This window comes from Xiphophorus maculatus, chromosome 2 (genome assembly GCF_002775205.1).
Source record: "Xiphophorus maculatus strain JP 163 A chromosome 2, X_maculatus-5.0-male, whole genome shotgun sequence".
Lineage (NCBI taxonomy): Eukaryota > Metazoa > Chordata > Actinopteri > Cyprinodontiformes > Poeciliidae > Xiphophorus > Xiphophorus maculatus.
Window position 1 is genome coordinate 12,145,514 of NC_036444.1, and position 16,738 is coordinate 12,162,251.

At 38.3% G+C, this 16,738-nt stretch overlaps 1 protein-coding gene across 1 annotated transcript; it reads right to left on the minus strand.

Moving 5' to 3' along the window:
• Window positions 1-9,630: 9,630 nt before the first annotated feature.
• LOC102238301 (leucine-rich repeat-containing protein 4-like) lies at window positions 9,631-15,215 on the minus strand. The gene is made up of 2 exons (XM_005802015.2): window positions 14,479-15,215; window positions 9,631-14,337 (listed from the first exon to the last, which is right to left on the minus strand). The coding sequence occupies exon 2, from the start codon at window positions 14,214-14,216 to the stop codon at window positions 12,216-12,218; it is 2,001 nt and encodes a 666-aa protein (XP_005802072.1). The 5' UTR covers window positions 14,217-14,337; window positions 14,479-15,215; the 3' UTR covers window positions 9,631-12,215.
• Window positions 15,216-16,738: the final 1,523 nt, after the last annotated feature.

The window sequence follows — 16,738 nt, forward strand, 5'->3', positions numbered from 1 at the left end:
ACCCAAAATTCAATGTCTCAGAAAATTATAATGTTACATAACTCAATAAATAAAACATTAAGAATGTCAGGTTTCTTAAAGATATGCCAATTTCTAAACACTTTATGCCTGGTTGGGCTTCCTTTTGCATGAATTACTGAATTAATGTGACATAGATTGAAAGCGATCAGCCTGTGGCACTGCTGAGGTGTAATGGAAACCCAGGTTGCTTTGATAGCAGCTTCCATGTCATCTACTTTTTTGCAATCCCCTGTAGTTCCTTTATGGGGTTCAGGTCAGTCAACTTTGCTGGCCAATTAAGGACAGCAAAACGATAGTTGTAAAAACTTTTGGTATCTTTGGCAAAGTGGTCCTGTTGAAAATGAAATCACCTCCAGAAAGCTTGTCAGGAGAAAAAAAATCATGATAAGCTCTAGAATATTCTACTGGATGGCTGTGATGACTAGGGGCTATTTGATACAAAAACAAACTTAAGAGCCACTATGAAGGAACTAGAGCCACATGTGGCCCACACTGTGCAGACCTCTGAAGACCCCCTCAAGCTGACGTGAGTCTTCTATGATCTACATCACACACACTGCTATTATGGATTGCTTGCATCTTCATTTTAATTGCAAATTACATTCAGTGCGCTTAGCAACTCTATTACAGTGTGCTTCTCACAGTTTTCAGAGAGATGGCTTGGCACCAGACAGCCTGATCTATAAATGTGCACACCATACCATCAGTAAAGCTAAGTGTGTTATATATGAAGCCGGTAGTAATATGTGTAGTTAATTTGATTTACTCAGCACATACCACTCAGAGACTTTTTATCTCCTTCAGCAGTTGGATCACTCCGCACCAGCTATACCCAGGACTATTTAAATCTGACAAAATTTATGCTATGAAAATGTCTAAAATAAATATTTCAAAGTTTGCTGTGAGCAAAAAAAAAATAAAAAAATCAAGACCTGCAAGACTGTTCTGTCAATTAAAGCTTATGCCCATCCAATCTCACCCACATATACCCATATACAGTCATACATCATTTCACCCAATGATTCTCCTTCTTTCCCTGCTCCATGTTGGATGGATGCGGCAGTGGGACAATAATGGAGAGCAGAGGCATGAGTGAGTCCTGAGATGACAGAGAGCCCCGTGTCCCAAAATCCCCCTTTACTGCACCATGTCGTCTTGTCACAGAATAATCCTTCCTCACTTCCAGAGAGGCAGGGGAAGATATTCAAAGCGAGAGAGGAAGTAGTGAGATTAAACCAAGTCATACAAAACGTCCTTTATTTATCTAACGACAGAGCAAACCAACAAAATAGAAGATAGGCTAGAAGTCACATAAGTTAGGGTCCACATATGCAGTTTGGAGTACATGCAATTCTTAGACAAAATTAAAAGTATAGAGAAATATTTTGAAAAAGAGCAATGGAAAGGAAGGGGACAACATGAACAGAGAGAGCTGGTGGCCGTTGTGTGTGGGTAGACGAGTGAAAGAAGCAGACAGAGAGAGCCAAAATGAAAATAAGTGAGAGTGGAAGACTAAAGAAATTAGCTCATTTGAGTTGACAGAGCCGAGCCAGAGTGTTTGGAAGTGATAAGGTGGAGAATGTGCAGCACAGGCAGAAGTTGAAACAGCTGCATCTTCTCATCCTTATTAATGCCACTGACACATCATTAAACACTCCTGTTTCCAACTTGGCTATTTCTAAGCTAATACATGCATGTAAACATTAGCCTAGAGAAGATTTGCCATTGCTAATGGCCTGCATAATTTAAACACAACAGAATTAGCTGAAATAAAAACACATTTGTTCCCCAGTCAATGCTTATCAGCAGGTTGTTTCCAAACTGATAGCTGAAATTTTCAAGTTGGATATTAAGAATCCTCTTTGGATGGAGATAAATGCTTCTATTTTATAAGTTTGACCCAAATTTAAATTATTACAACCATTAATAAGCTTTTTTCACATGTTCTCAACAACCTGAGTCTTTGAGGGTTTTTTGTACATAATTTCTATCTATCTTTGTCTTACCTGCTCCTGCCGCTGTCTTCCAATTTCTTCTGTTCCAGTTCCTCTGCTGCTTCTCTGGAGGAACTGGTTGTTTTGTTCACAAGTCCTGACCTAATCTCTGTCAGCCGCAGCTATGGCAAATCATCCGTCGACTTATTTTTGGCCAGGTACTGTATTTCAAACCCTGTTGAGAATTATGATTTATAGGTAATGTCTCGAGGTACGAAACATTTGAAGTCAATATGTCAGATTCATCCATGCATAGTGACTCTTGATGCATTGACTCAATTTCTTGAATGTATTTTAATTGACAATTGTCTGATGACTGTGGATATCTCTGCTATCAGTTTCCAGACACGTTTTTTCCCCACTGAGTTTTCTATAAATATCCCATACCAATTTCTCAATATTCTAATTATCAGAGACACTCAATTTGGGGTTTTCATTGTCTGATAATTGCCACTGTATATAGACAGGATTGGTTTGTTTATGTGAATTAGTTAATAACTTTGAGAAAAAAAAACATTACATTGCGAAAGACTTTCAAGTCTGAGTAGAAAAAATAGGCAAGTCATCCTATGTAGGTACACAATCTTTATCTCCAGCCAACAATAGCAGGAACTGCACATTTAAAGTTGCTGCAGATATGTGCCATTTTCTCTGTATTTAAAAGACAAATTTGCAGCCTGAGAGGAAAAGAAAATACCATTGGTTTTTGGTACTAAAATACACACACTGGAAAAAATCCAAGTACACTCACACCTATTTTAAGAATACCAGTTAACCTTAGACATCATGTTTTGAACTGTAGGAAAAACCTGGACGACCTGAAGAAAAAAATGCAGGCTAAGGGAGAATAGAAAAACTACACTAACATAAGGCATTTGCCAAGATACAAACAGGGAATCTTCTTGCTGTGAGGCATCAATAACAACTAGCACACCACCAGCTAACAATAGCTTATTCTATTTAGTTTGCCAACACCTAATGTTACTAAAGGTATTTTTTCTTTTGTTTGTATTATTTTGCATCTGCTTTTAAGCTCCCTGTTTCCACAGTTTAGGATGGAGTCATATTTTCTCTATTATCTCTACTAGATAATTTGAAATCATTTCTTCAGCCTAGAAGACATGATATATTATGAGGTACAATTTGCCATGCTAGATAACCTTTAGCCTCAGAACTGTCTCAGTGCTTTGTGGCACAGATTCAGCAAGGTACCGGAAACATTTGTTAGGAAAGGTAAAATAGGTGGATATGATACCAAATTGATGCAGAGGTGACAAAAACATTCAGGTACATACATTATACTGATTTAGTGACTTGTGATTTGTTTATAGATATTGAAGAAAATAAACACCAGCTATGCATTATTATTATTACTTTTGTTGCACAATAAGGCACCAAAGTACAGTGACAGTGAATTTATTATGTACGTGTATAAGTTTTTACCTAAATTTATGGTCTTAATAATCATTTTGTTTCCTATTGCAACAAATTATTGAAAGAAATCACTTTTATGTTACTTATAAACAAGATAAACTTTGTACTTTTTCCATTTTCCAATTACCATCTTCTCGCTACCGCATAATGGATTCAAGCACATACCAGTCAGTAAATAGTACCACTGAGGCTTACTTAGAGGTCCTCAAAGTAAATATGAATACAGTGCATTCTGTCAGGGTCACAGTAAGCTTTCTATTCACTCTTCATGGCAACCATAATAACAGCCAATCACCATCGTACTGGAATTCAGGGAAACCATAGCAACTTTGAGGCCTTGAATGTAATTGGCAAAACCAATGGAATAAAAGAGAAAGGAGACGGAAGTGAATTAGGAAGAAAAAAAATCCACACCATTGCCATAACTGTTGCATAGCTGAGGAATGAGTCAGTTGATAAACTAATAAGCTAAAATAGATGTGTTTAAGTGGCTTTTTTCTTAACACAATTTACACAGTGATGTTAAATTTTTATATCTCTTTTGTTCATACAAATGGACATTATTACATGTACTTCCTCAAGATGCAACAGCTGAACAATGGGATTATTTATTTTACTCATTCTTAGCCGATAGCTTTTTGTGTGAATTTGAGATTTTGTTGAAATGAAGATGTCAGTGTCATTGCAATATCAATGTGAATACATTTAAACTATATAATCCAACAGAATATTATGCATAGCATAGACAGAAGTACAAACTCACTTCAATCAAACATAAATAAATAAAAAGATTAAATGATGTAAGTAAATGCTGTAAATGCAGGTTGTAAGCATATTGGTTCAAATTATTAATTAAAAATAATACATTTTATATTTGATAATAGTATCTTTGAACTTTACAGAACAAAAGACTTGTGAAGGAAGAACAGTGATGTGAAAAATTAAACTGTGCAGATTGTTTAAATTTTTACTTTTTTGTCACACTTCGCTGTTTTAAATAGTTAGACAGAGTTCAAGGGTTAAACCATTGCTTACCAAAAAAGGACAAGAGACATGCCTTATCCATCCATCCATCCATCTATCTGTCCTTCCATCCATCCATCCATCCATCTGTCCATCCATCCATCCATAACCACTTATCTAGCAGGATGGTGCCTATCTCCAGCAGTCATCGGGCGACAGGCAGGGCACACCCTGGACAGGTCACCAGTCCATCACAGGGCAACACTGAACATTTAGGACAAGCAACCACACACACATACTCATACTCAGGAGGGCAATTTAGAGAGACCAATTAAATATTTTGGAAGGCATGCAATGTATTACAGCTAGTGGAAAACTATCACAGCATCAAAAAATCAAAACACTGTTACAATGTTTCAAAGCACACCATCATGTCCGGCATAAGGGCTTGCTAAATTACAAATTCTTGGTTTGAAGTGCCGTGCTTAAAGTCAGGACTTGAGATGCTATTATATGTCCTGAAACTGGCTGCTCATTCTCAAAATGCCATCCAGATTTGCAAAATTAAAATAATTCTGCAAAGAAGAGTGGCCCACAATTGTAGCGATAAAAACAACTCATCACTAGTTATTGCAAAATCTCAGCTGCAGTCATTGATGCTAATTAGGGAAAAAACTGTGTATAAGTGTAGGGGGAAACTGCTTTGTTTCATTGAATCAGATCAATTGATGGAGTTTTTTTCCTCTGATTTATAAATTTATCCTTGGAAAACTCATGGTATCTTTGTCTGGTCTTAAAATCAGAAACATAAAAAAACATGTCTATAGTGCAAATATTTATTCACAACACTGCATACATTTTGCCTTAAAATTAGAAGGATAACTATTACAGACATTAATCTAAATTTTTTTTAAATCAATAAAAATTTAACTAAAACTACATTTAAGTAATTCTATGTTTTCCGTGACTGGAGTTTAAAGTGAACAATTTTAACTTTTCGTCTGCTTTAGTGTTTCTCGCTGTATCAATTATGATATAAAATGTGATGGAGAAAATCACATTTTTTTTCATAAATGTGATTTCCATTTGCTTCTATAGTCCTGAGTTGATGAGGTGAAAACAATAAAAGCAGTAGGTACAGTGCTGGAGAGCAAATACATACACAGACAAGCTCCAGAAAAGACAGGCACAGACTGACATAGAAGTAAACCTGCAGGAACATCCTATGGTGGCTGTCTGCTCTTAGAGCTGCAGTGTTTGAAAGCAAGCAGTGTGGCCTAAATTACAATGACACTGACATATATAGTACAGTACAACATAGTGGTATCTATGCTCTGCAAGATAGATGAGTGGCATGTTTTATATTATCAGTAAAGTAGAGTGGACAACGATTTGCGTCATTATTGACGCAAATATTGTAGATTTGCATAGAAAACAACACACATAAATCTAGATATTTTACTCTATAAAAAGTATATATCAATGTCCGTTCAAGACAGACTAATTGTTTTTTAATGTTTTCTGTTGTATTTAACCGGAATGAGAAAAATAATTTAACAAAATCAAAACACAAACATATCGTTATAAAGTTGTGACTCACATTTATTTTTTATGCTATATTTTTTATAATAGTAAAGCGGTTGCAGTGTCCCTGTGGTACATACAAATCATTTTTTATGCTAAAACTGCTTTACTTTCTGTTACTTGTTCTGTTGTTGCAGCCTGCATTAAAGGGATAATTTGTTCTTTTCAAAGTGAAGCTTTGTGATTGTTTTATTAGCGTTAGGTAATCAGACTTGACTCCTGTCTTAGTTGATTTTAAAGTGAACTGAGTTTTAAACAACTCTGACTGAAAGTGTTGATAACAATGGGAAACAACTACACTTTATTGTGGAGGTGTTTAATATCAACTAACCCAGTATTGTGTCTGAAGGAAACATTCACACCATAAATTATTCTGAATGAACCCATATGACTACCTGGTGGCTTTGCACCATTTTTAGAGTTTCTTCACTTTCCTGTAAATTTCAGTTTGACATCATTTTTCCAGCAGGCAATTTTTTTTTTTACTGAACCTCCATTTAAAAAAATACAAACTGCCATTTAAGATATTAAACTATGCAGAGATCTCAGACTCGGAATAGTTGCAGCACAGTGATGCCCAGTGTAAGATGATCAATCAAGCTTTATTGGGGTAATGAGAATGCAGTCTTGGCCACTGTTCACTATAAAGAACACCATGGGTCATTTCTTTCAGTAACCCTGTAGGCATAGAAATGTACCTCTTCCTACAGAAACTTCCTTAGCAGATACAGATCCACATGCTCTGGGCATAGCTCTATCTCATAGTAAGCCAGCAATAGAAATTTATCTCAACACTTTTTTGTTTTTGTTTCTCCGACTGCCACTCACAAAGTAATTCTTTTTTTTTTTTTATAGAAATAGCATGCACTATTGGTTCTTGGAAGATACATCTTTCAGGACAAGTTGCTCAAGTCTTATCAGTAGCCCCCACTAGCTGAGTATCAAAAGAAAGGAGGAGTAAACCATGAAAACAAATTAGTGGGAATTTGTGTGCATACTGCAAAACTTAATACAAATCTTTTTGCAGAGCAGATAACAAACTGGGTGTTATTTCTTTGAGGTGTCGAGGTAATAATATTAATATAAGGGAGTGAAGGAGGGAGGAAGGGGAAACAGAAAATGGCAGTATGGATAGTTCCTTTGTAACAATCCAAGATCCAGTAAAATTCAAACTCAGCTGTTGGACTTCAGTCAGCAGCCACTCGAGATAAAAAAAAAACATATTAACCCTACTGTTGTCAAGGGAGGGCTTTCTAGGTACTTGTTTTTAATAGTAAACATTTAGTAGACTTACAATAGTAAGTCTTTTCAGCATATTATGCCTGACAGTGGTGGAGCACAGTCAGATCAACCAATGGACAGTGTTATGGTAATTCCAGACTTTACTCTCTTTTAGCTGTTACACAGAAGAAGAGGAGAAAAAAAATATTTGAAGAAAAGAAATAGTTATCAATGTTTTCATGTATCTGATAATAAAACACATACAAGGCCTCACAAACAGCTAGAAGCCTCTTGTGGGATTCCTAACAGAGCCAGAACCACGTTGTGCTGGAAAAAAAAAATTAGTCTGCTGTTTTTGTCAACCCACACACATTGAGACATCCAAGAACATTCAATCTGGCCAAAGCAAAGAGCTGCATGGCTAGTGACTGAGTACAAAGAGATGTTAATGAAAATGAGGAAACACTTGAGTCTTGACTGCTTATAGTGGTTTACCTGCTCCAGATGAAAACACGAGCTCATTTTTTCCTTCTATTTAGACCAAAGCAAAGCTTGAAAATCGCTTGCCAATAGTTTATTTGTTTTGAACATATGTGCAAAACACATCTCCTTTTGGTTGTTCTGCTGTACCAGCAGTATAAAATATTTTTTAAAATCAAAACACAAGTTGTATACAGAGGGGCACATTTACATTTGTTGCCAGTCCATGTAACTAAATAAAAAGTCTTAAAAAATTGTATGTTATCGTAGTAGTAATAACACAGGAAAATTTATAACATTTCAATCTTTAACTTAAGTACATTCATGAACTGGTGGCATTGGCATTGTGGGGTTAGATGCCTCACCTATATCTGTCTAGCTAAAACATGTAATAATATTAAAATTTTATATTTTAGTCAGAAGTGAATTTTTTTTGTTATATAGATTCATCACGGATAGTGGAATATTTCACAACTTTATTTCTTGTAACTTTAATGAATATAACTTAAAGATAATAAAAACCCAAAATTGAGTGTCATTTATAATTTCAGTAGGTATTGTTACCTGTAGCAATGCCTTGGAAATAGATGAAATGTTAACATCTTTCTTACTTTATGCTTCAGGTTTTTTTAAGTTAATGAGATAGGAACTCTTAAGTAGCAGCTTACACTTCTGTTTCCATGGGGTATAAATACAACATGACACAAAGGTCAATTTTCTCTTGCCACCCAAAACTGTGAAAATAAAATCACTTTTTGAGAGAACTGTGGAACAGAGTGACATCTTGAGGTAACTAAATCTGTATCGCAACCATCAGATTGAATTTGCATGCCAACACATTTTTCCAGAGATTTTTTCATATCATTTTTTTAAACGCTCCACCATAAAAATGTAATTTTGTTGTATAGTGTACAATGACAAAAAAGGAATTGACTCAATTTTAACAATATTTTGGGGAAGACCTAAGAATCCTCTTTTTATATTCATGAAGATAGAAAAGGCCCACAAATCAAATCACAGATTGTCCAGATTTGTCCACAAGTCAAGATTTGGCAAATGCATTTGTCAGTTTTTATGCCTGTATCATTTTAAAGTGAGTCTAATAGCAAAAGTCTTTACAATTTCTTTTCCTTTTGGTGTTCTCACAAATAAAATGAGGGTTTTCTAATTACCAATTTGTTTGAAGGAGTCAGTTATAAATAGAATTGTCAAGTTCACATTTGATTAGTCTAGGAGTCTGATTATTTAAATGGTTTGTGGGTGTAAAAAAAAAAAAACGTACAAACTTGGTATTATGTCCAAACCTGATCTACAAACAACATACAAACAGAATTGCAAAATGAGGAGAATCTCAGGTACAATTAATCTAGTGTGTCCACCTTCATGAATATGCAAAGCATGCATTGCGCTTTCTGATTACCAGAAAGCGCAATGTATGTTTTGCATTCTGGAAAGAAGATATGCAAATGTAATGACTTAGCATCCGTGATGCCATTAACTAAACCTAAACAAGTTTGCTAGTTTGTATTTGCATCTTTATTTGACACGTCTAAAAAGTAAGTGTAAGCTGACCCACAAAGATATGTGCATTGTTACTGGGATAATAGTAAAGCAGTTGCAGTGTCCCTGTGGTACATACAAATCATACACATCTTGCCTGTTAGTCTAATTTTTTATTCTCTGGTTACCCAAAATGCTTCTGGAAAAATAATTTAATTACATTTAGGAATTCACCAACACTCCAAGCGTGATTGGCAGTTTATGAGCAGACTCTGTCAACGCTATTTTATTATTTCAAAATAAAAATCTCAAACTTAGCTGTAACAAGTGGTCAGGCGAGAGACACCAACCTTCATATTCAGAGCTAACACTCCAGTCTGACATCACATACCCGGGCAGCGCTTCACAAGAACGACTTCACTTTCAGGAAAAATATTATGGTTTTTTTTATTTCACAAGATCTCCTGTTGTGGTATCTTGGTACACTCCAAATATGAAACAAAATACGAATGTGTAAAAAAAGCACATTATGACCAGGGTTAAGCAGATGATCTGTGATCCTGTGGACTCGTTTCTCTTTAAAACAATTTTCAGATTTAAATGTTAAATATAAATGAAGCAGATTCTACCAGAAAACTGAAAATTGGCTACAATATGATCTTTTGGCAGGAAAAATCCATATCTATAACATTTGGTCAAATCAAGCCAGAAATACTTCAGACACAAATCATCTTTCTTCCATGAACATTAGGGGTACAAATGATGGCGCAATGAGTGAGTTTGTCTAAAACAATTATTTTTTAAGATGTTTTTGTCACTACATGAGTGTATTCAAATTAAATGTTACTTTTGTTTAAATTAAATTTCAGATCATTACAGAAAAAAAGACGTTTTAAAAATGCTTTTCCCAAATATTTGTTAGGGGTGACAACAATTCTGCATGATGTACGATAATAGTCATGTGCAGTGCTGAGAATTTAAGTGAAATATTGGTGGTGCTTTCGATTCACAATGCTTTATTATTTTCACATGTCATATTTTAATTTCCTCTTTATATCAAGTTTCTGCAGCATTAGAAAAATTGCACTGAAATGACCATTAACCTACACTTTTGAACAGCATGTGTCAAATCATTACAATATATGGAAAACTGCTGAGTGACTGTAGAAATGGCAACGATTTAACATCATAAAAGAGGCATTTAAGTGATCACAGAAAGAAGCCACAGTTATGGTAGCTGGCTTTGTAGCTGCATGACATCAAGATCATTGCTCAGAATTTCACTGACACAAACAGCATCTGATGAAAAAAAAAAGCTAGAATTTAAAACAAATTGCTTTCTTATTAGGTGTCACTGCAAATTGCTTAAGTTGCCTTGCACTGCAATTTATATTATTTCCATTTTTTTCATGTTAACAGCACAACATAATTTTTTTTTCTTTTCTCAATTAACATCAGATTCAGAACATAATTAGGTCTGAGTATGAGAATGTAAGAAAAGGAATGCACAATCTGTGTATGACTGTGTCAGACATGTATTTTTCCCCTTCACAGTCACTGAGAAATCAATGTTAAGAACTAAGCTGAGGCATCAAAGACCAACAGCTTATCTGACCTGCATAGAGCCCCACTGTGGGGTATAATGCAGCATTGTACACCAATTACTTAAAGACCCATTCATGCAGACACGAAGTAAATGCATAGGACCATACGATAAGGGTGTGGGGTAAGTTACCATTTACATTACTGCCTTCAGCCTTTAAGACTAAACAACCTACACAAATATAAAGATACTGACAGAAGGAAAAAAAAAACATCAGATGAAAGTCTTTCAGATTGGAGAAATACAAACCAAATGATGTTTTTTAGTACCTCCATTGCCTCCTTTGTTGCTCCATAAAAATAGTGTTGCTAAAAATAAAAGGTAAAACTAAAGTAAAATAATTTATTAGTTTAGTCCAAGGGAAAGCTCCAGTGTCAGGCATTCATTTGTTTGACTTCAATACTCTGTGTTTTGTAATTCCAAAAGTAGAATCATCAGCAAAGCCCCATTTTAATGCACATGTCTTTTCTTTTGAAAAATTAGCATTGGAATGAGCCCTTGCAAAGACGAGTCAGGCAACTGCTGTAATGCATTACTAAATTAGCCCTAAACACTACACAAGCCATTAAGAAGCATGTCAAAAACCTAACGGGAGAATTCAAAATGCAACCAATGACAGAAAATAACATTTTAGCAACAGTTGTTATTAGACTGCATATCACCTTTGCCAGTTGAACCAGTGGAGAATCATGTACACATTAAATAAACATGTTCAGATGCGCTACAAAAAAAGCACTGGCACTCTCTAAAGAAATACAACATTGCGCCAGCAAACACAGAGTTAATTCTTAGCTGCAGAAATTCACTGCAGTCCAAAAGCATTTGGCTGATAGCTACCAAACAGCACAATTTATCCTGGCTATTTTGCTGCTATAGGACAAATGTTTATGTCTATCATTACTTTACTAATGTTTTTTTTGTTCCTTAGTTAGGGAATTCCGTTTTATTGCATATTATATTTGGCACAGTAAAAACAGGAGTTTGCATGTTGAATTGCAATTACAAACTGGTGCCTTTATGAAGAGTTTTACTTTTCCCTAAATGGGGTGAAAAAACTAAATGCCTCTTTGCTTACATTAGACAGTACCACTCTCTACTTTCAGTCAGAAAAGCAAATTATTTTATGTTTTTTTTAAATAGAAGTCATCAGATATTAGAAAATAGTTTCAAATTACTTTCTTTCTCGATATATTCTGCTTTTTTAACCAATGTCTGGCTGGAGTTTCAGTCATATATATTTTTCATATTTATATATTTATGTATAGGCATATACAAGAAAAAAAAGTCTGTTTTGCACTTCTGTACAAAAGAAAGTTAACATTTTGCTCTTTGTGCATTATATTGCCTGGACTGGTGAGCAGATTTGACCACAGAGGTTTGGACCGAGTCATAAATAGATCCACAGAGAGTGTAATTCAGATTTGGGTCTCTTGAACTTTCTCTTTGCCGTGAGAGGTCATTATGACATAGGGATCAGCAATGATACTGATGTGGCTGTGGTGCTGTCTGACTGAGCGATGGAGAGAGTTGTTCTGGGTCCAGTGAGCCCCATAGCTCCCTTGACGGGATGAAGAGGAAGATGACACATATCCAGGTTTAAATGTGTTGCTGTTGTGTTCCACTAATGTTGGCAGTACCAAACCTGTTTCGTCAGAGCCGCTGGATCCGGATGTAGGTGGTGGAACAGGTGGAACCTCTTCCTCCATTTGTATGATTTCTATTGTCCTGGCTGCAGCCACAGTACTTCTCTGCTGATGCCTCTTTCGCAGTTTATAGAATGCTATCAACATGGCGGCTGCCAGCAATGTAACAGCTACAAAGCAGCCAATGATGATTTTTGTGGTTTTCATCATCTCATCCAGACTGGCAGGTGGCCCACTAGGTACTCTGGCTGTAGGAATTGATACCTGCCTTGGAGTTTGAGTATTTTGGAACAGCACAGTTGGTGTGGAGATGAACACAGGTTGAAAAACAGAGGGTGAAGCAGGTAAAGTGGGCTTGGGCTTAGGGGTCTCCTCCACTGTGGGCTCTAACACTTCCACTGTGACAGTTGTAAAGTAGGATAGGTTAGAAGTGTTAAGTTCAGCATTGCTGACATTGAGATAGGCAGAAGCATTGGAATTGCCTGCCATGTTGCTCACCATGCAAGTGTAGACTCCTGTGTCTGAAGGGAGAACATTGGAAAAGTTGAGTGTCCCATCATTGAGAACAGATATCCTTGGATGAGCTGAGCTATGGGTTAACACAGTCCCATTGGGGAGAAGCCATCGGACCGAGCTCATTGCTGCTGTACGACACTTCATTTCCGCCACTCTTGCAGCAGAAATGTTCAGATCTCTTGGAGCATCGAGTATGACTGGTGCTGAACACTGAAACGTTGTTTGATCAACTTCCACTAAGTATCTTCCTCTCATCTGGACTGGAGTGTGGCAGCGTCCACAACAGGTCGAATTTGTGGGAATATTTTCTCTGAGCCACCAGGAAAGCCAAACTACATCACAATCACAGCGCCAAGGGTTATGGTGTAGATGTAGCTCCACCAGGTACTGTAGAGGGGTGAACAGGTTATGGGGAAGGGATGATAAATTATTATGGGCTAGATTCAACTCCACCAAAGCAGTGATGTCATCAAATGCATTCCTCTCAATGATGGTAATGGCAGAGTTCATAATCCAAAGTTTACGCAAATTCTTCAGCCCACGGAAGGCCCCGGGCTTTAGCTCTGGGAAAACGTTTTCAGAAATCTCCAACTCCTCCAGTCCCAAGAGAGGTGACAAATTTGGAAACTCCCTTAAACTGCACATCCCTAAATTCAGGTACTTGAGGTTATGAAGGCCCTCAAAAGCCCCTTCAGAGATGTACTCCAACTTCCTCAACTCTCCCAGGTCTAGTCTCATGAGTGAGGGAACTCGGTTAAAGGCATAAGAGGGAATGCTCTCAATTGGATTATTTCTGAGCCACAGCTCTCTCAATTTTGAAAGATACTCAAAAGCTCCACTTGGTATGACTGTTAGTCTGTTGTCAAACAACTCCAGGGTATTGAGGCTAGTCAAACCATTAAAAGCCCCAACTTCAATCTGCCTGATTGCATTTCTGCCCAATTGCAACACCTCCAGATGATGCAAATGTCTGAAGGTATCTGCTTGTATGGTCTCTATGCTGTTCTCCATCAGGTTCAGGTACCTGGTGTTGGCTGGGATGTTCGGAGGAACCCTGATCAGGCCTCTGCGGGTGCACACCACCTTGCTGAGCTGGTTAGTGCAGGAACAAACACCTGGACAGTTCTGTGGAATTGTTGAGCCCAACTCCGGCCCTGTGGACTGGCACATACTAAGAGCAGGCACCATGAGGGAAACCACGGCTAGCAGGGCTGTGTTCCAGGTAGACTGCACATTAACCTGGGCCAACGGACTCATGGTGTGGAGGGCTCATTATTCTGCATGGTGGGGGGAGACGGGACACACCGAAGGACAGACCACCCTAGCCTGGCTGGAGCAGCTCAAGGCTCCCAAGTCCCATCGACAGTGCAGGAAGATGCTGCATCAACATTTTTGTGTGAAGGAATGAAGGGGGAAACAGGCAGAGAAAGAATGAGAAAGGTTATTGTAAGAAAAGCAGCTGAGGAAAAGCAGATCAGGAATGAAACAAAAAGGCTGAGCAACAACATTACTAACTTACCTCATTAGTTTAAAGGTGCTCCATTTTCCCAAAAGTTAAAAGCAACAGCCATGAGTCATATTAACTGAGAAATCCTTTCCATCAAATGACATAAGATAAATTCTCATGTCCCCGTCTTTTGAAAAAGTCATGCAACTCTATTTTTTAGCCAAGGATATAAAATGTCTTCTTAAATTTAAAAACAAAAACCAGCTAAGAAAACACTGAGAGCAAAAGGTAAGGCCATGAAATCTTAGCAGGTGCTTAGATCCTTTTTTCCTCCACTGAGTCCCCTCCTGCCAGGCTGCAGATTCCAAAATGCTGCTCCACCATGGATAAATCACAATGATCCATTACGTAGCTGATTGCCACAGAGGAGCAGAAAAGATGGGACTAACTGAAATTAAAGAAAAAAATCCCCCTCTCTGTCATCTCCTGGTACATGTGTTGGCTCGTTGGTTGGTTGCCTGTTTGGGTGAGAGACCTCCCTTACTGTGACTTTGCCAAGGGCTTGTCGGTCGCTGATTAGCCCTGTTGTGACAGAGAGTGGGAGACAAAAAAAGACTAAAGAACTCCCGGCACAGTCATCACCCTTTTCGCTCATCCTCTGCTTTCCTCTTGCTTCCTCCCAACATTGGGCTGGCCCCGGTCAGAGCAGCTGCATGCTGCCGAGTGCACAGTTAGCAGTAATCCGTCTATTCCTCCTGGGGGGAAGGGGGTAGAGGGTGGTGGGAGAGATGGTGGCGGTGTGTGGAGGGTTGGGGGGGCGGGGGGGAGGGATACGCTGCACTGTCGGAGCTTTGCAAAAGGCTGACGGAAGAGAGAGGGAAAAAGAGAGAGAGTACTCTTGTCCTCTCCTGCAACAAGAGAGAAGCGAAAAGATGACGCTGGGAGGACAACAGTGGAAGTGGGTTCCGTGTCTGTATCCATAAACAAGGAAAAATGTTGGGAATTCTCTTCTTCGCTTTTTGTTTTGTCCCATGGGCTGTCTTCTGCAGTGTCCTTCTCCTGGCGTTTTTGTTATTTCTTTCTCCGGGGCTGAGGTAGTAAGTTGTGGCTGTTAGCCATGTGTGTGGCTGTCAGACTTGACGCTGGCTGGTGGACTGCTGCAGTAGTCGGGAGTAGCACAGAGAGAGAGAGTGCATGTGGAGCTTAAAAGAAAAGGAGAGAAAGAATCCCTGATAGATTAAGAGCAAAAGAAAGATAGAGGTACAAAGCAGAGTTTGCGAGGGAGAGATGGAAAGCCACGCGAGCACTCATAGCCAGCCCACCGTCACAGAAACAGCAGGAGCAGCATTCTTATCCTCATCTCTTTTTCTTGTTTATTCTCCAATCTCTCTCTTTTCTCTGCCCCCCCTCCAATGTGTGTCGGTGTTGCAGGCAGCTAAGATGCTCGCTCTGCCCCCTCCCTTTGTCCTTCAGTGGGAACGTGAATGTACTGCTGACGCACTCCTCTCAGCTGCTCAGCCAGCCTAAGAGCAGTGCATTGGTTTGATGCAGTGTTCCTGTGTATTAACACATTCAACTTCCCCATCTCTCCTTCTCCCTCCCTTCACTGTAGGTATCTTCACCTCTCTTTCTCAACCCCCCCTTCCACTCTTCAATTTCTCACATGTTCTATCCCCTTGCCTTCTTTCGTCACTCAAACTCTTCCCTGCTCATTCCTCGCCACTCTAACTTGCGGTCTGTCTGGAAGCTCCCTCTCTTCAGCCAATTATTTAAATTGTTGCTCCCAATTCCAATACAGTCAGACTTTGAATGCCAGGTGCAGAGATGTTTTACATTTCCTGTGTTTTTTCTCAAACTTGAGTTCACCAGTTAGCCAGAGTTTTCTACAGTGGCGATGCTGCTCTTCCGCATCTCCTGAAAGTCAGTCTGCTGTGAATGTGCCTGATGCAGAAGAATCAAAATGAAAAAGAAAAACAACAAAAAAACATAGTTGTTTCTTAATTCCTCAGCTGTCTAGAATTTATTATGTGAGTGAGGGGGTCAGAGGGTGTGTGACATCAGAGAATGCTGAAAATGCTGACTCTGCTTCTCCGCTGGGCAGTCTTCTCTGTGGGGAGGAGAAAGATGAAACAGCTTGCACAGTGTTATCTTTTGGAAAGATGAGAAAAAGACAGAAGAGAAGAGACTTACCAAATGAAAGTGTTTGAGAGAGCGGGGGGGTTGGGCAGAAGAAGACACATCCACGTCCTTGGTGGAATGGCAAAAAGAGAAAAAGGAGAAAACAGAAAAAAAGTATAAGGGAGTAGGGTTGACAGAAGACATACTGAATTTC

Bases quoted from the DNA above. Each gene is read 5' to 3' on its own strand.
- LOC102238301 (XM_005802015.2), bottom strand. From the start codon at position 14,216: ATGAGTCCGTTGGCCCAGGTTAATGTGCAGTCTACCTGGAACACAGCC.